This window comes from Artibeus jamaicensis, unplaced genomic scaffold, assembly GCF_021234435.1.
Source record: "Artibeus jamaicensis isolate MK-2021 breed Jamaican fruit bat unplaced genomic scaffold, CSHL_Jam_final scaffold_537, whole genome shotgun sequence".
Taxonomy (NCBI): domain Eukaryota; kingdom Metazoa; phylum Chordata; class Mammalia; order Chiroptera; family Phyllostomidae; genus Artibeus; species Artibeus jamaicensis.
Genome location: NW_026522047.1, coordinates 4,764,951 through 4,782,469, shown reverse-complemented (window position 1 = coordinate 4,782,469; position 17,519 = coordinate 4,764,951). Strand labels below are relative to the sequence as shown.

Here is a 17,519-nt window from a genome sequence, read left to right as displayed (position 1 = left end):
CAATGAGAAGGGCTCGTGGGCACTGCCGTTAGATTATTTCAAGGCGAAATGGCAAGAGGAAGTTTTAAAACCCAGCATGAATATGGGTAATAACTATTTAATGTAAAATCGAGAGTCTGCATCCTTTGACTGTAATTTCATTGAACTATTTGAATTGCGTGAACTTCTGCATCTTATATGTTCAACCAAAATTTGTACTGTAATCACTTTTCTTGATACACAACCTTACAACGCCCCAGGAATCAATGTTTTAGGGGGAAAGTGAGGTAGTAAAAAACAGAACTGCAGTACCTACACCACTAAGTGTACAAATATCAAGACTCACAGGGTGTGAGATTTAGCCAATGAACTAACTTCCCGTTCCTGAAACACTGTGGCAAACAGACCTGAGACAGGAAGGAGCACCAGCAGCGCACTCACTGTATGTTCGGAGTGATCCCTTCCAGCAGCACGATGTTCACGCCACCGACGTGCGCAGTGGCACAGGTCTCCGTCATCTTCTGATGTAAAACGTCTGAAGTGCGATAAAAAGTTATTATGTGAATTCTGGAACTTCATAGTAAAAATGCATTTTAGTTACAGTATGTTTGGTGACAAAAGATAATTTTAAAGTTGTGATAAAATTTAAACTACATTTTGAAACTACTTTTAAGAATTTCCTTGAAGTCCTAATTCTATATATTCATATATCCATATACACTATATATTGAAATTGAATAATGCTAAATGCACAGTTGAACACACCACTCACGCATCCCAGGTCCTAACGGCATCACACAGCCTGATGACATTTTAACCCAGAAGGAACACTCAATGCAGAACACTTGGAGTTTTTTAAAAATCAGAAAGAACGGCAGAAAGAACGTGCCCAGGCCAGCTCTGCGGGCCGGGAGCGGGCCGGCCCCTGACCAGCGAGGGCGGCCGCAGTGCGAGCGGAGCACACACCTTTCATCTTCTCCTTCAGGGTGAAGCTGCCGTGGATGCGCTTCAGCTCCGACTCCATGGTGAGCCCGCCGATGTCTGCCTCCAGGTGCGTGCGGTTCACCATGCCGATCCCGAACACGATCAGGGTGACGTGCTGGGGCTCCGCTGTCACCAAGCTGCGCTTCCGCTTCGTCATGCTGCTGCTGTCCTGTTCGTTCTCGAACACCACTCTGCAGGCCGGCTCCGTCGGGCTCCGCACGCCTGCATGAGCAAGGGGACACGGGCGGGTGAGAACGGCGGCATGACAGGACACTCCAAACGCGCCTCCCCAAGTTTCCGTCACCCTCCTGACCAGCTCTCGCCCTCCTCATCCCCATAAGATAACTTCACCCGTCTCCCACGGGCCCCTTGGCCACCCTGAAAGCCAAGAGCAGCATCTGGGATCAGCGGGCAGGCCTGTGTGACTCGGGCTGTTCCCGCTGTACCCGGGCTAGGGGGCCGGAGGCGGATGGTGGGGTCTGAGCATCATGACTGCCCCCCCTGTGGTGCCCACCCCTGCTGGGCATCTCCATCACCTGCTCGTCGCTTGAAGAAAGAAGAAAGTGGGAGCAACCTGAGGCCTCTCTTAGTAGCTCTGCGGTTCCAAACAGAAATCGTGAAAGCATAGAAAGAGCCATCACCTGCAGGTCCAAAAGCCTCGGAAGACTTTTCCAGGATGCCCGTCGGGTCGGAGATGAGGGAGTAGAAGTTGAGCAGCTTGTACATGTTCTGCCAGCACTCGGCGGAGGGCTCGCTCTGCTCCGACACGGTGATGGAGTCCGAGTCGTCCATGGGGATCGCCACGTGGTCCGCCACGTCCTTGGAGCCCTTCCGGGACACTTTGGAAGTCCTTCTCTCGGACCGTCCCAAGGAGTTTTTGTTCCGAGACTCCTTTTTGTTGTTCTCGTTGCTGGTCCGTTTGTTCTTGGTGTTATTCACTCTGGTGCCACCGTTGAGACTTCCCCGGGAGCTGCGGCTGAAGTCGGAGGAGCGGAAGTCCCGGTGTTTCCTGGTCTTGAAGGTGGGCGTTGGCGAAGCGGACCCCGCTGTGTACCTGCTCAGCTTGATGTCCGTCTGCGTGGCTTTGATGTCATCGACCATGGTGCTGAACTGGTGGACGAGGCGCACCAGGGCCATGTCCACGTGCTGGCTGATGGACTGACAGGAGACGGTGAAGTTGCAGTGGAAGGTGCTGTAGTGGCGCTTGCCCAGGTCGTGGAAGGACAGTGCGCTGGCGGAGCTCCGTGGGGCACACGCGGACTTCTCCATCACCACCGCACTGAGGCCGAAGGTCTCCAGCCTCAGTGCGGGTTTGAACTCCAGCGGAGGAAGATTCACGTGGCCCTGCCTAAAATTGAGGAAATAAAGGGGTTTTATTTCGTCTCTTCTAGAACTGTACACTTATTAATTTATTAGCAAAATAATCTCCAAGCCATTTAAATAATTTTAAGCATGAAAGCAAGTAGAATTTACTTTTTTCACTAAGCCACACTATTGTAAGCAGGAAACTGGGCTTTAGTCCTTCCCTGTTCTTGCTCTGACTAGTCAGAATCAGACTTCGGTTAACAGTATCAGTGAGGTACTGAAAACAATTTTCCTTGCCTCCGATGATACCTCAAGACGGTACTGAAATTCAAGGTCAATTAAAGATCAACTTACCTCCTTGCAAAAGCATGAATTGGATGAAACCAAGCACACGGCAAAAAACCTATGTCCATATTCTATTACTCCTGTCCACTTTAGCAAGACCCAAAGTGAAATTCAAGTTCACAAAAGATTAGCCAAACCCTGTTGGTAGGCACATTCTTTCCTAGGAGAACAGTGAGGAAACTCCAGAACCATCTGAGACAGAGACTGACAGTAAAACACGGCCCCTAACTCTCCCCACACTAGCTGCAGCGCTCACGCGACCTCTACTCTGCCCCGACAGAACGGCTCCTGCCGCAGGCAGGCTCAGCGAGGAGGTCAGGAATAAACTCCACGTGAGATGCATAAACTACAACCTGCGAGACTGCGAACGTGCAGCCGGTGCAGTAGACACGGAACTCTGAGCGCCGACACCGCCACAGGCACACGGCGAACTCTCGGGGTGCTCACGTGCTCCAGGAGTGGCCTGGGAGTGGGTCTCGCACTGCCGGTGCGGCCGTGCTCCTCATTAAAGGGACACTGCCTTCTCACCAGGACAGTAAAATGGGTTTCTCATTGGCACAAGGAGACAGCGGAGTTAAGAACAAACCAGCACCCCAGCTCCTGTACAGAACTCTATGTGCGGACAGCAACACTAGGCACCTTCTTGCCCTCCTGCCCTTCCTCTCCTTGGCTGTGTCCGAGTCCACGATGTCCGCCCTGAGGCAGTCCAGCGTCCCTGAGAACGACAGGTGTTCTCCAAAGTACATCCGGTAGCACAGCGGCATCGCGTCCTGTGACTGGATCCCCGTGTGGCTCAGCAGAGGCTTGAAAACGACCTGGAAGACACAAGACGTCCACAGGAGCACAATCTGTGGCTCGTCACAACCCGGGGCTGCTTGCTCCCCCCGCCCCAGTTCACAGCATGTAGCGTGAGGCACAGAGGAGGTCCTTCTGCAGTGAGCAGAGCGCTCATCTCACTTAGAACTGAACCCTGCTGCCGAGCACCTTCTGTCTGCAAATGAATCATTAGGACAAGGATTACTCAGTGCTGCCTGAGCATCTGAAAATACAAGGAAAATAAAATTATGAGTTTGCTTAAATCATTCTTCTTGCTTTTGAAAAAGGCGTGAATATCTGCATTTCCACAAAAATCTGGTGTATTAGTTCACAGAAGTTCACCAACTTCCCATGTCAATATAAAAAATTTCCTGTGTTGTGTCTGACCTATTTTTAAATGGTGTCACTTAGTCATAACAGTCATTTGACAAAGAACTTCCTTCACTTTTTGGTGTCACACATACTTATGGAAACACATCCCCCTGGTTAACTCTCTAGGCGATTGAGGCTCATGGTCACCAAGAGCCAACCTAAGCAGAAGCAACAGCACAGGTTCAACAACTCACAGCAATCGCTCTGGCTGCTCAGGCGCCCCCTCCATCTCAAACATCCTCAGTCCAGGTGTCAATCAATGCTCTCCTTGTCTCATTCACTGCACACACTCCCTTAAGGGCCACTTTCTGAGGCTTAAAAACCCTGCCACGGTGGGGCAAGTGGACAAGTGCCATTGTGGGATGAGAAGCGGTCCACATTCTCAGTTGTTGCCAGGTGAGCCCTGTGCTCGTGATGGGGAGGCTGGGCCATGAGGGACAGAATGAACACACTCCAGACGGCAACCTCGGGAGACACACCCGTCACCTGGAATGACGGCTGCGGCCTGCAGACGACCTGACCAGCACGTCCACTCCAGGAAGAGTCCCGTGGCTCCCTTCACCCCCAGCCCTGGCTGAGCCTCAGCTTCAGCAACCACCCAGACTGTGATCTCCACGGCATCCCCACACTTTTCTTGCTGTGTCCATTTCGGACCAACCCTCCTCTGCTCCTGGAGCAGAGCAGCCTAGGACACTGCGAGGAGAGGACCCGATGGCCGCAGGGGAGCCCCAACCTCCCTAAGCGCCTCCCAGACCCTCAGCACCGAGCAGCCCTGGCTGGAGTCTGTGGTAAGCTCTCTCTCACACACTCCACTCACACCTAAGTCACTCCACGCAGTTTTCACTGAAGCTCTTCATATTCACGGGGCAGGTGTGTTTTAGAGTTTAACATGTAACATAGCATAGTACTTTAAAAATGTGTATTGAATGGTAATAAATGCAATGAATGTATTATAAAGGACAAAACAGAATATACTATCTCTTCCTCTATTTTCCCTTTTAAGAAAAAGTGAGAGTCCCCAAAACAAGCACGAGGTCATGGAGAAGTAAATCCCAAAGACTTAAGTGTCTGGAAACTGTTTTACCATAAACTACCTCCTCCTGGGGGAGAAAACGGAAGCTCCCGTTTGCAGACTAACCCATAGGTGGTAAGGTCGTGAGGTGTCCTCACCATCCCAGAGACTCAGAGGACAAAGCAGCCTTTGTGTCGACAGCGTCTCTCTGTAAAGGACCCCGTACCCCACCGGGGCTCATCCCCCCTGAACCTGGGTCTACCCGTGGGCCTTGCTGCCCTCCTTCTGGGCACAGGGCCACCACAAGGCGTCCTGAGTGCAGAAGTTCACTCGGTCTCCCTTGTCCCGGGAAGACAACGGCCTTCTGGCCCAGGACCCACTCTGCCACTCGCCTCCAGGCCACCGACACTAACACCGTGTCAGAGATTTCGCCTTGTGCTCTCCGCATTTGGCCCATTAAATAAGACCTTCCCGCCATTCCTCCTTCACCTCATCAAAGCCACCACAAGACTCACTGCTAAGAGCCTCGCCACCGTCGGGGTGAGCAGGGCCTCGCCCCCCCCACCTCGTCTCTGCCCCAGCCCACGGCTCCCCACAGCGAGCCCAGTCATGTGACTCCTCTGGTGGGAACCGTCAGTGCCTCCCCCCTGCTCACTGGAAAGTCCTCCCACGGCACAGAGACCACGGACATGACTAAATGTATCTTTCCAGTCTCGGGATGTAGCCAATCTGTATCTCCAAACAGCCAGATGCTACTGTGAGATACACAGCCATGCCACTCTTCTGTGGAATGAACACGGGTAAATGTCCATTGACCCACGCACTCTTTGAAGACCCTAAGGCAGGACGGTCCAACCTTTCGGCGTCATCTTGGGCCACACATTAAATACGCAAACACTAATGAAAACTGATGAACAGAAAAAGGTTTTAGGTGAATTTAAAATTTTGCGTTGGGCCGCATTTATAGCCACCCCAGGCTGCGTGCAGACCAAAGGCCATGGGATGGACACCATGCCAGGAGGACAAGCTCAGAGAAAGGCTGTCACTCGATGCCAAGGTGCCCGCTGGAAATAGCTGCCCCTGCTTGCAGCTGCCCTGTGAAGGCCACGACGGCCAGGGAGCAGCGGGCCAGCTCACCTGTGCGTCAGCCAGCTGGACCGCAGGGAAGCCTTGGTTGGCCTCCTCCACGCCCGCCACGTCGTCCTGACTCGTGCTGTGCTGAGAGTGCGTCCCGTCCAGGGTGTTCTGCTCGCTCGACAGTACGGTGTTGAAGTCTGAGGCCGAGGGTATCGTAGGAAGATTGGGCACGACCCCTACCAGGAAAAATGTTCGAGAATGAAATCTAAATTGTTAAAAAAAGAGTTAACACTTTCAGGCCCTTTATTGATAACAGACGTGATTAACATAAGGCCAAGTGACACTAAATCCTCAGAACTGTCCGTCACCCTCCTATGTGAAGTCTGCCCGGAGGAGCAGAGGTGCAGCAGCTGGTGGCAAGCAGTGTGGGGGCGGGGGAGGGGGTGCAGGTGGCGTCCACAGTCGCACCTGCGAACTCTCTGCCCCGTGGACGGCACTCCCTCTTGTCTTCCTCCCTTTCTCCTTCAACGCCAGGCAGAGGGCCCGTGAGAGATGGAAGGGTCCTTTCTGGTGCTCGTGAAACGGAAACTCTCTTTCTAGGGAAACCAGGCAGGCCAAGCGTGGCCGCCGGCCCGGCATCAGCAGTCCGCCTTCCTCAGCCAGGCGGTGCAGAGGACCGAGGCGGTCAGCGTCCAGATCGGGTCCAGATGCAGAAGTGGTCACACTCCGGCAGGAAAAATGACTTTGCAGTTGCGTAGCAACCACTTTTCACAATATCGTCTTTTCTGTCTGAATAGCATTCACTAGTGATCCAAAAAGCCATGACACAGATTAATTTTATCTGCTTTCTGTAACTAGAATCGAAGGCTACCTCACACATTCTTTAAAAAATGTATTTTTTACCAAAAAAAAAAATACATGCATGTAGTGAATTTGGAAAAACATAAAAACTGGGACAGGAGGGCTGGCTCCACTCATGCTCCAGGAGAGACCCCCATCCCCTGCCGGCCCTCTCACTACTGAAGCTACTTTTAAAAAGCGATCGACCGCCCTTGTCTCTTTTCCTCGTCGAGGACGAGAATCTTACTCTGTCCCTCTTAGTGTCCAGGCAGCCACCCAGGGTGTGCGCACGCTGGAGCCTCCGGCCCGCAGAGGCCCGGACGGACTGAAACCACCGCCTCCTCTGGCATTTCGAAAACTAAACCAGCCACACCCAACAGAAGTTTTGAACTCCTGAAATCACGGGCGCTCTCCCATTTGACACGTCCGACTCGCACGGGAGCATGGAGTGGCTGCTCGCGACTCCCTCACCGGCAGAACTTCCCAGGTGTTTCACAAACGGGTCCGTTTCAACTGAACGGTGCTTACGCGTTTGTGGTTTCTTTCCATCCTCTGAAAACCAGGCCCTGCCCGGCCTTCCCAGGAGCCCTCGGGCAGTGGAGGGACAGGACCGACCGGCCCCTACCTGTGGGAAGACTGTTGTGCCCCGACTTTGTGGCCGGGGACTCCTGCACCACGCTGCCTCGGTTGCCCACGGCGTTGGACATCCAGTTGTAGAAGCTCACGGAGGACGGCTCCGACAGCAGCGGGTGCTCCGACAGCATGTCCGTGGCCAGAGCGTTCCCTGAACGGAGAGAGTGGCTGAGTGTTAGCACCGCTTACCTGCTGAGGAGCGGAAAACGAGAAGTGAAAAGGCATCTGTCCTCGCAGACGTTTCCAGACGCCCCACTCGACACTGGCATTCGGACGCGGAGGCGTAACAGCTTATGCGTTATGCCGGGGGTTCATCGTTGCCTGGTCTAGACAGCACCCCACGCCACACCTGGGTGGAGAGTGAGGTTAAACAAAGTTTCCCCAAATCCTCTCTCAGATACAAGGTGTAAGGTGACAGAGGAGTTCTAGCCCCACGAGCGCAGGTCTTGTCTCCGCCGCGGTGCCCCCGCACGAGCAGCCCGGGCCCACCTGTTCTGGTCAAGGAGCTGCTCTTGCCGGCCGCGCCGCCCCTCTGGGGCGTCCCCTCCAGGAGGCTGTGCAGGCTCGGGAAGCTCCCGGTCAGGCAGCTGAGCAGGCTCTCCTTGCGCGGGCTCTCCCTGACCGGCGGCCCCGCGCGGCCCCCGTGCACCGGTGAGTCCGTGGCGGTGTCCCCGCTGGTGTAGCTCAGAGAGTGGTACGGGTGCACGCCCTGCAGAGGAAGCACAAGGCTCTTCCTCACACGCCAGCACCACCGCTGCCGCACCGCCACCAGTGCTCACTGCGGCGCACACACCAAACGAAACGCCGTCCTCAGAACCACACACTGCCTCCAACTGGACGCTGGTCACGCACAATCGCAAGGTGATGGACATTCTCAGTACTCTACTTTATTGACCACAATATTCAATGGAACTAAAAAGAGAACCCTAAGGCTTGGTAGTTGAAGTAGTCCTTACTCAATATTAGTTACTGCGGTGATATAATTTGCAAAGAAACGCGTGCACTAAAAGTTACCAATCATGTAAAATTCAACATACAAAGACTATTTTTACCAAATTTAAATATTTATGGTGGATACCTAATACTTAAACTTGAGATAGCCAAAGTCAGGGTATTCTCCGCAAGTCTAAACAACTCTTAAAAACAGCGAAACTGTACCTTTATCTTCAACGCGGAGTCGCTGTGGGTGTGCGTCTTGGACAGCTTCCTCATGATCTCCGCCCCGGTGACAGGCCCCGGGCCACCAGCGGGTGGCCGGCTGGCCGGGCCTTCCAGCAGCATCGTGTGCTCGCTGACGGTGGCTGCAACGGACCGACGGTAAGCGGCTGCAGAGCGCCAGGCACTCCCCCAAACACCGCCCGGCGGCCCTGGCGCTGCCACCACACTGGGCGGACGGGCTCCTTGGCGAGCTGCCTGCGCTCCCCTCCTTTCGCCCCTCACTCGTCCCGCCCTGTCTCCTCACTGAGCCTCGGGAGAGGGACACACACCTGCGCTCTCACACACACACCGCCCCCTGGCGAGGGACCCCACACCAGTCCAGCTGAGCTCAGAGAGCCTGGGGTTTTCAGAGTGACGCCCGCATTTGCAGGGAATTAATTAGGAGGCCCACCCACCACACTGATCTTTCAGCTTTTGTGCAGACTCGAAATTTGTCAAAATAAATAAAACACAGCCTATTCCTCATAGGCTGTAAAACATTCACGAATCACATGTACGTTTCTGAAAACAGAGAATCTGGGTGAAGTGTTACATGTCACTGTTCTGAAAGCTCTCATTTCCAGACTGCCTTTTTCCTGTGGCACTGGTATTATTTTTTCAAGCTACCATAAGGTAAATTGCAGTGGGCAGAACCCAGCTCTCATGAGAACGGTGAAAACAACTCTGAAAAGCACTAGAGTACGTACAGGGTGGGGCGACTGTGGGTTCACAGTTGTTGGTGCGGGAGCTAATAGTCATCAGTTCACAGTAACACAAGAATAAACTGGCTCGCAGACTCACAGCTGCGAGCCCACGTGTGTCCTGCCCCATAGGTGTGTGAGATGCACACGCATAGCCCGTGTGCTAAGCCACTAGGCTGACAGAGTCCTGGACGGAGCCCAAGCCCCCAAACGTGACATAAAGTCAGGCTCAAACAGGCCCTGGGTGAAAGTCAAAGGCCCCTTTCAGACACTGTGGCACAGGGCGAGCTGACAGAGAGACAAATATGATTTTTAAATAGAGAATTAACATGTTTCCCTCAAAATATTCTAGTCACGCGAAGGTGTCTACTGTCTGTCCTGGATGGATCAGGAGAAGTCTACCACAATACACAAATTAATATTGAGAATCAAATCAGTGTAAGACTCCAATATTATTACCATTTACCTGGACTAATACAAATCATATTTATATAATTAAGCTATAACAAATTCAAATTCTAAATTCGGGGCACAAATCATTACAATTGCTACCTGCACTAGGCTACCAAGTGCGTAAGTCACCAGCTAAATGTTTACAGTCACCTGCATCGAATTCGAACTCGGCCCCGTCGGCGCTGGTGTCGCTCTGCAGGCCCCCTCCGTTGTCCAGCCCGAGCCCGTCCTCCTGGTCGGGGTCCGAGGTGGCCTGGGGCTGCGGGGGCCGGGCCGGCCGGTGCAGGCTGACTCCTTTGAAGGCCGGCGTCACCACAATGAACTTCATCCACTGCCTGGCCAGTGCGACTAAGCCTTTCTTTAAGGTCACCAAGGCAGGAAGCCCGTCGCTCTGTGATGACAAGGGTGTGAGGAGCTGTCACCTCACTACAGCAACCATAGTTCTCCCCAAAGCGCTTTGCAGCATTGAGTCACTTAGGTCTCGTAACTGCCACTCAGAAATGGTGAGACCAGAACTCAGATGTTAGGCTGGCCTGGAACAACACGGACCCACCGACCCCTGACCTGGCGAAGGGCCCCGGGTAGCTCTGCTGACAGCAGCTGGTGAAGGGCAGAGGCCGCCTGCAGCCCTGACCCCTGACCATCGCTGCCTTATGAAGAGCTTTTCACAGGCAGAGGCTCACCGAACTCCTCTGTACAACCACGTCATCCCCCCTCGGTCATCAGAAAGCCCTTGTGCTGAAATGCTGCTGTGATGTCCCACTCTGGAGATGACTCTCTTGCTTGGAAGTCACTACACCTTTGGCTTCCAAGACGCCCTTTCCCGGTTCTCCATTCCCTCCCCAGCTCCTTTAACTTCAGTTTTCTCCAGGACCCATCCTTGACCGGTTGCTTACTCGACACTCCAACCCCACAAGTCTCACCCATGACCACATCTTCTAACACTTCACGCCGCCCGCCCCCCGCAGCCTGCGTGGCTACCTGCACTCTTCCTCTAACTGCCCACATGCTTCTCCCGCCCCGTGGGTCAATGGTCCCTGATGGCAGAGGCCTCTCTGGAGCCACATGTGTCCCGGTCACTGACCATGGTGGCGTCATCGATGATGGAGTAATTGGCCTGGTGCAGGTAGTGGTGGAGTATATTGCACAGCAAACACGAAGGGTTTTCTTGGAGAAAGCGGGCAACTTTTGTCAGTCTGTTGTATTTACTTCTTAGGGGAAAATGCACACTTTTATTCTGAAACAAAGCAAAATAACAGGCTCAGAATGATGTACTCAGGACGACACAAACAGAGGCTATCTGGCATCGCAGCTTGCGTTGAAAAGACCAGGGTCATTTTCAATGCAAGCTCCAGGTCCGCCTTGGATGCTGCGGACCTACCTCCAACGCCTCAGTCATGATGCAGCCCATCACGGCGCAGACTCGCAGCGTCCCCTCTGTGTCCAGCTTGTTCAAGGCCGACTTCAGCTGATCGATGGGAACGAGCCAGGCACCAACAGCAGGGGTCGCCGTGCTCAGAAGGTTCAGCTGCCTTCAGGTGTATTTTAGGAATTTGTAAGACAAATGTCAAGATTGTATTTCAAACAATTTTCCTTATCTACTGTACTTAGTGGCTATTTTGTTTAGACAAAATTATTTTCCTTTTGACCACCAGATAATAGAAAAGAAGAAATATAAAAGAGCCTATTAGAGGTGAGAAAAATGAAAAGTTCGTGGCAGGGCAACATGTAAAACTAATGCCCTGGGAAACAAATGATGTCGGACAAACGCCAACGGCATCTGAGCTGGGAGAGGCGGGCAGACAGGGTGGCCCTGGCACTAGACCTATCCGAAAGGTGACTCAAAACACACGTGACAGAGCACTGCACGTCGCTGAGATGAAGAGACTGTGACAGCAGCACACTTTCCAGGCCCCTTACCTAGAAAACGCGTGAGCTGGCGACCGCACGTTGGTGGGGGCCGCGAAGCTGAACCAGATCTCCTGGATGGTGAGCTTCATGCTGCAGGAGTCGGGCGGTGGCGGCAGGAGGGGCACGTCTTTCTTCAGGTCATCAGACTCGACTCCTTCGTCCTGCGTAATACAGAGCACCTGGAACTACTGCTTAGGGACTCGAAGTGCTATTCTTTTCCAGGTGAAGAAAGTGACAGAAAGAGGTGTTGTAACTTGCCAGAAGTTACCCAGCTAGTGACTAGGTAAGTGACAGAATTAAGGTCTTCTGCTTCCGACTAAACCCCATCTTCCACAGCACAGAATATTTCAAGCCGCCAAATAAAGAGCCATGACCAGTACCACTGTAACCCATGTCCAGACAAACAACACTCTGTGAAAACCCTCGGTCACGCTCACATCTAAAGCTGTCCTGGGAAACAGAAAACTATGGGCAGCCACAGCCCTTCAGAATGCAGGGAGGTGAGGAGTGGAGTATTAGAAAACAAACAAAAGTCTCCTGCCTTTGACATCTGCTGGAGGTCTTGGATTCACTTTCAGATATCACCGGTCACGATAAAGGAAAGACCAGCACTCTCCCGTGGAGGGATCGAGGCACGAAGAACACCCACAAAACAGCTCCCGACCCCACGTGTTATGACACCAGGTGGATCCCAGGCCCCAGTCACGGGAGGGGGCGCAGGCAGGCACTCCACCCCCTTGTCTGTGATTCTGAAATCCACGGCGCTCTGAAAACCTAACCCTTTTCTGCACCTGTGGCATCAAAACCCAATCCGACTGATGAGAAGCTCTTTATCCCACTAGGTAGTTTGATTTAAATTGTGCTGCAAAAATACTTAAGTATTTCAAGGTGAAACGGCCTCAAATTCGCTGGAAGTTCAAGTAACAAACATATCGTACACACCCCATATTTACCTCTCTTTTGAAAGAAAACCACCTGAATTCTCAAATGCACCTGGCCTGTGGGCTCCAGACAGGGCTGAAAGCCAGGCAGTGGGTGTATGAGGACACAGAAGACAGACTTGAGGAATGAGAAATTTCAAAGAAAGAGGGGGGTTAGTAGACAATAAGCAGCTAATTGTCACAACATGGGAAGCGAGGAAGAATAAAAACCCGAGTGGATCTTGGTGCACACGGCACATGGGGAGCGGTATCTGAGAGGTCCCCCGATAGGACCCGGAGCTCGGGGAGGGCTGGTGCTGATGGCAGAGCCCATGGGACGGAGCAGCGTCATCCCCGGGGCTGGCCCAAGAAACGAGGACAGAGCCCAGGAGAACAGCACTGCCACGGACAAAGAGCTGCAAAGGGAAATGGGCCAGGGGAAGAACCCCACACTGAGACCAGTGGGCACCTCAGCGGGAGAGCGGGAGCAGAGGCGAGGCGGCGCCCGAGCTGCCTCAGGTGTGCGCAGGTGAAGTGGCGGAGGGAACGAGCGGCCAGGGCTCCTCTGTCCAGGGAACAGCCACGGACCCTTTAATTTATTCACTGAAGTGCTTGTCCCCACCCGTCCCCCAAAGACCCCACAAGGAAGCTGGGATTAAACTTCTGATCTATACATCAAATCAAAATGAATGTTTCCAAAGAAATTCCTAGAAACCTGTGGTTCGTGGGTGATTCTGCAAATAAACACGGCGTATCCACAACACAGTTCTTAAAGAAAAGGTGGTCTCTTCCTGCCTCAGCTGGTCTAACCCTGATGTGATCGGAAGTGCACGTCTGAGCTCCAGCCTGAGAGTGCCCCACAGGCTCGACCTGGGCGGCAGACCCTGAGGCCGGCGTCTCTCTCGAGTGGTCGCCCCACCCTCCGTGACTCCAGAGAGCGGAGTGCGCGCACTCTCCTGCCCCAGACGCAGAGACTGGCGAGAGTGAACAACTCGCCCGAGGTCACCCACCGGTAACTGGTGCAATGCTTTTGCAATCTAGAATTTTAAATATTTTCATTACTGTGGTTCCTGTACTTATCACCATGAAATTCTGCCATAATAAAAATAATAAATGGGGGGCATCTGAGGTGTCTTTTGGGGTCTGACTGGAATTGGCAGATGGTGACAAAAATATTTAGAACCGGCATGAAATACTACCAGTACCGAAACTAATTATTTAAAAGTTGAATTCTGCTGAAATCCTTGAACTAACTTAAAAACAAATCACGTTCTGAAACTCTGTTAACTCAATAATTCAGCAAACCTCATTACGCACCTGACATGAACACAGCACCGTGTTAGGTGCTATGACAGACATCCATGTGTCCGTGACACGGTGCCCACGAAAACTACTCTGGTGGAAGTGGAATCATTTACTACCAAAATGCCTTATCCACCACGTAAGCACGATCCAATCTATAGGAAGACCAGCAAATGTACCCCAGAAACGAAGTCTGAGTGGGTGTGCTGCTTTCTAGGGTTTGTTATTTTTCCAAAGTATCATCATCATTGACCAACCTGCTCATCAGAAACAGAGTTTCCATTTAAGTCGGAAGAAGGGCTGGCTCGGTCACAGGGAAGGTTGTCGTCAGAGACGTCTGTGTTGTAGCCGCTGCCCGTCGGGGAGTCCGAGGAGTGATTGGACGTCAGCACGCCGCCCCCTTCGGTGGCGCTCGCCTTGCCCATTGTCCCAAAAGCATTATACAAAACAGCACCGGACTGTCTTCCTCCTGCCAAATGCGAGAACATCTTTATTAAGACATTTGGTATCACACTCTACCATACCCACACAGAGAAAAACAAACATCTCATAAAGAACTTTTTCATTCTCACCAAAACTGAGCCCCACCTACAAAGGTGACGTGAAATCAGATTACCAGGGAAGCAATCGTAGGCACGTACACCCCTACTATGTACAACTAGCCCCAAATGGCTCCTGCACAAGTCAGCCTTCCTGTCTCGCACGCTACTCAGCCACGTGAAAGAACACAAGCACAACCGTAGGTCGGTCTGTCTCCCTGAATAACGGGTCGCAGCATTCTCACCCTACAGGGCCCAGCTCTGCTCATCAAAGTTCCGGTTTCCAAGACACAAGTGTTCAGAAGCTGGGCGGCTTTGATCTGAGCCACAGATCACTCTGTGCAGGCGCTGAGATGCTGCGGGTCTGGACGCTCTGCTGGCTTTGGACCACACAATGGAGGGAACAGGGACGGGACGCCCACCCCTGGTAAACAACCCCAGCCCCACGCTTGCTGCTCCCATGTGCTGGTCTGGGTTGCTGAAAGTCACGAGTGTTCCAAACACTTCAGCAGTGTGCGGCCGGTCTGTCCCCACTGAAGCAGAATTGAAAAAAAAAAAAGAAAAAACACCTACCTTTTATGGTTAGGTTTTCAAGTCCACATTCGAACATTATCCAGCCCCACTTCTCTTGGCTGGGACCAATTCGGGTCGCGTCTGGCACAGCTTGCTGATCAGTCTCATCCACAAACGTAAACTCATCCAGCTCCTCCAGCGTGAACAGCACTTTGGACTTTTCAAAGGGGATGGCGGTGATGGCACAGGTGCCGACATCTGTCATCACAAGAGAACGACACCGCCACTTTTACAGACAGAGGCTTTACGTATTTTTTCAAACAACAAACCATGTAAACATTTAGCACAGTGGTGGTGCTCACAAGGTGTCTGAGCAGCCTGCCAAAGACTAAAGACAAGCAGACGAAGGCTGCTCCTGCGAAAGCCGCCTGACCTGGCGCTGCACACCCACAGCTGGCCCCACCCCAGGGGGGCTGGGGGGACGTGCCACAGTTAACAAGGCGGCCGGCTACCCGGAGGCAGGACGGACTCACTTCCGAAAGGGCAGAGCGACTCAAAAGTCTGAAGTTTAAAAGCTCCTGTGTGATTCAGCTACACAGAGAACTATTCTTAAATACTTTCTCATTATTTTATGTAAAAAATTGTTTTAGTTACTCAGCCTCAAAAAAAAATTATTTGCTAAAAAACAAAACAAAACGAAACAGCTTTTACTAAAAAACCGCTTTATGCTAACACATTCCACACAATTCAGGCCATAGTCCACCGTTCGTACCTGTGACATGAAAATTAACATCCCACGTTTCTGGCACTTTTTTCCTTTTTACCTTACTTGTTAAAATTTCTCTGATTATAGCTAATGAATACGAAAAAATTAAAAATCAGAAACAAGATTAAGAAAACACACGTAAATTCACCCAGGTGAAGCCCCCTCCCAGCCCTGCTGCGAGCCCCGCCCTGCCCCCATCTCCAGCAGCGGCGGCAACCCCACCGGCACCTTATTTAGCAGCTGCTCCGGGACAGCATTTTAACAGCTGCAGGATATTCCACCAGGAACATACTCTGCATTCATGATTAGAAAGGCTTCCCAAGTCATTTTCCTGTAGTTTTTTCATTATCTAATTATTTCACATTTGTCTAACTGCATGAACTTACTCTGAAATATGGTGTAAGGTGAGGATATAACTTGCTTTTTACTTAGACTTGTGGTTAGGTGATGCGCTTGCGAAGCTCCCAGGATGTGAGAGGGTCTGCAGCGAGAGCCCCTGCATATACACTCCCCTCTACAGGTACCACCAGTCGTTAGCTTACTGAATATGCTTCCACAAATGTCTTATGCACACTTAACATTCACATTTTTTCCCTGTGTTATTCTACACTATAGTCTCCTTAAACTTTCTTGGGGAGTCTTGACGAGTTTCATCCGCATCATGCACCTTTCAAATGTGTATTCAGTTACTGCTTCTGGTCTGCCCAGCACCCTGGTGCACAGGGGCCACAGTGCACAACAAGGGGGCCTTTCATGCGGACGCTGCTGCTTTCTGCACCTGCATGGGGACTACTCAACTCGGGAGTTGGAAACGCTGTTTCAGAACCCTCAGGTCCGGTGCTCCAGCCTCAGACACAAGGGTGGGGTCGTGACCTCGAAAAAGCTCAGAGGTTACACAGACGCAGCCACGACAGCCCTGACAGCCCTCGGGGACTTCTGAACCAACAGGACTCAGTGAGTGGCTCCAGGGCAATGATCCGCCTGCTCAGGACAGCAGTCCCCTCGCGGACGACTGTCCTCTTCTGGGTTGAACCTCGGACACTGAAGTAGCCCAGACCTCTGAAGGAGCACAGGCACGGGGCGCCGTGGAGAGGCTCAGGCAGTTGGCGCATCTGGTCCTCCCCTGCAGCAGGGCCTTTAAGAGGCAGGACCTGGGCTACCACTCCTGCTGCCGCTGCATCTCACAGACTCACCATCTATCGTGGACACTGAGCTAATAGTTTTAATGAGGTGGGGTGGACAGAATGGCTACCGAAGTGTGCAGGACAATGAGCAGCGGCAGCGTGGAGAAACAGGCGGTTTCTAACTGGGGCCATGCCGTGCACTCGCCGGCCGCAGCCTGCCTCCCATCTGGCCTCGAGTGCCAGCGACAGGGAGGTGGACCCCGCGGGCTCGACGTGTGCAGGAACGCCCGCCTCCTTCTCACAGAACACTGCCATCGCGGCAACACTCAAAGGGGGAAGTGCCTCCTTTCGCAAAACACCTGCTGCCAAATCCTACCTGTTGTATCGAGACCCCTGAGCTGCCCATGAACTCGATGGATGTTCAGCTTGGCGGCGATCTCCTTGCCCTTCTCAGCTCCAGCGTTGGACCTCAGTGACCCAGACGACTGCGGCTGCATCCTGGTGGCGTGCACACACCTGTCGAACCGGGACGCCCTGCCGGCCTCCGTGCCGCTGGCAGCCTCCTCGACCACACCTCTTCACAGAAAAGAAAAGGGGGCACCATGCTCACGTCTCAGCAGCACGGCTCGGGAAACACACCGCACTCACGAGCGGTTTAGAGCAAGCATTCCGCTGTTCTAACTAAACCAGTGTGAAAGGACAGTCTTTGTTCTCCACTGAAGGAAAGTGG

General features: G+C 52.6%; 1 protein-coding gene across 9 annotated transcripts in view; it reads right to left on the bottom strand.

Moving 5' to 3' along the window:
- The window catches only part of BLTP1 (bridge-like lipid transfer protein family member 1), a 115,456-nt gene that overhangs the window by 49,507 nt on the left and 48,430 nt on the right, over positions 1-17,519 (bottom strand). For all 9 annotated transcript variants that reach the window (XM_037129905.2, XM_053658670.1, XM_053658674.1 and 6 more), the window contains exons 35-49: positions 17,166-17,365; positions 14,960-15,157; positions 14,105-14,316; positions 11,635-11,786; positions 11,096-11,246; positions 10,799-10,951; positions 9,865-10,105; positions 8,522-8,664; positions 7,853-8,072; positions 7,356-7,514; positions 5,951-6,126; positions 3,253-3,428; positions 1,605-2,311; positions 946-1,185; positions 421-514 (exon numbers count right to left, since the gene is read on the bottom strand). In XM_037129905.2, coding sequence (XP_036985800.2) covers positions 421-514; positions 946-1,185; positions 1,605-2,311; positions 3,253-3,428; positions 5,951-6,126; positions 7,356-7,514; positions 7,853-8,072; positions 8,522-8,664; positions 9,865-10,105; positions 10,799-10,951; positions 11,096-11,246; positions 11,635-11,786; positions 14,105-14,316; positions 14,960-15,157; positions 17,166-17,365 — 3,222 coding nt within the window. The remainder of the gene's footprint in view (positions 1-420; positions 515-945; positions 1,186-1,604; positions 2,312-3,252; positions 3,429-5,950; positions 6,127-7,355; positions 7,515-7,852; positions 8,073-8,521; positions 8,665-9,864; positions 10,106-10,798; positions 10,952-11,095; positions 11,247-11,634; positions 11,787-14,104; positions 14,317-14,959; positions 15,158-17,165; positions 17,366-17,519) is intronic.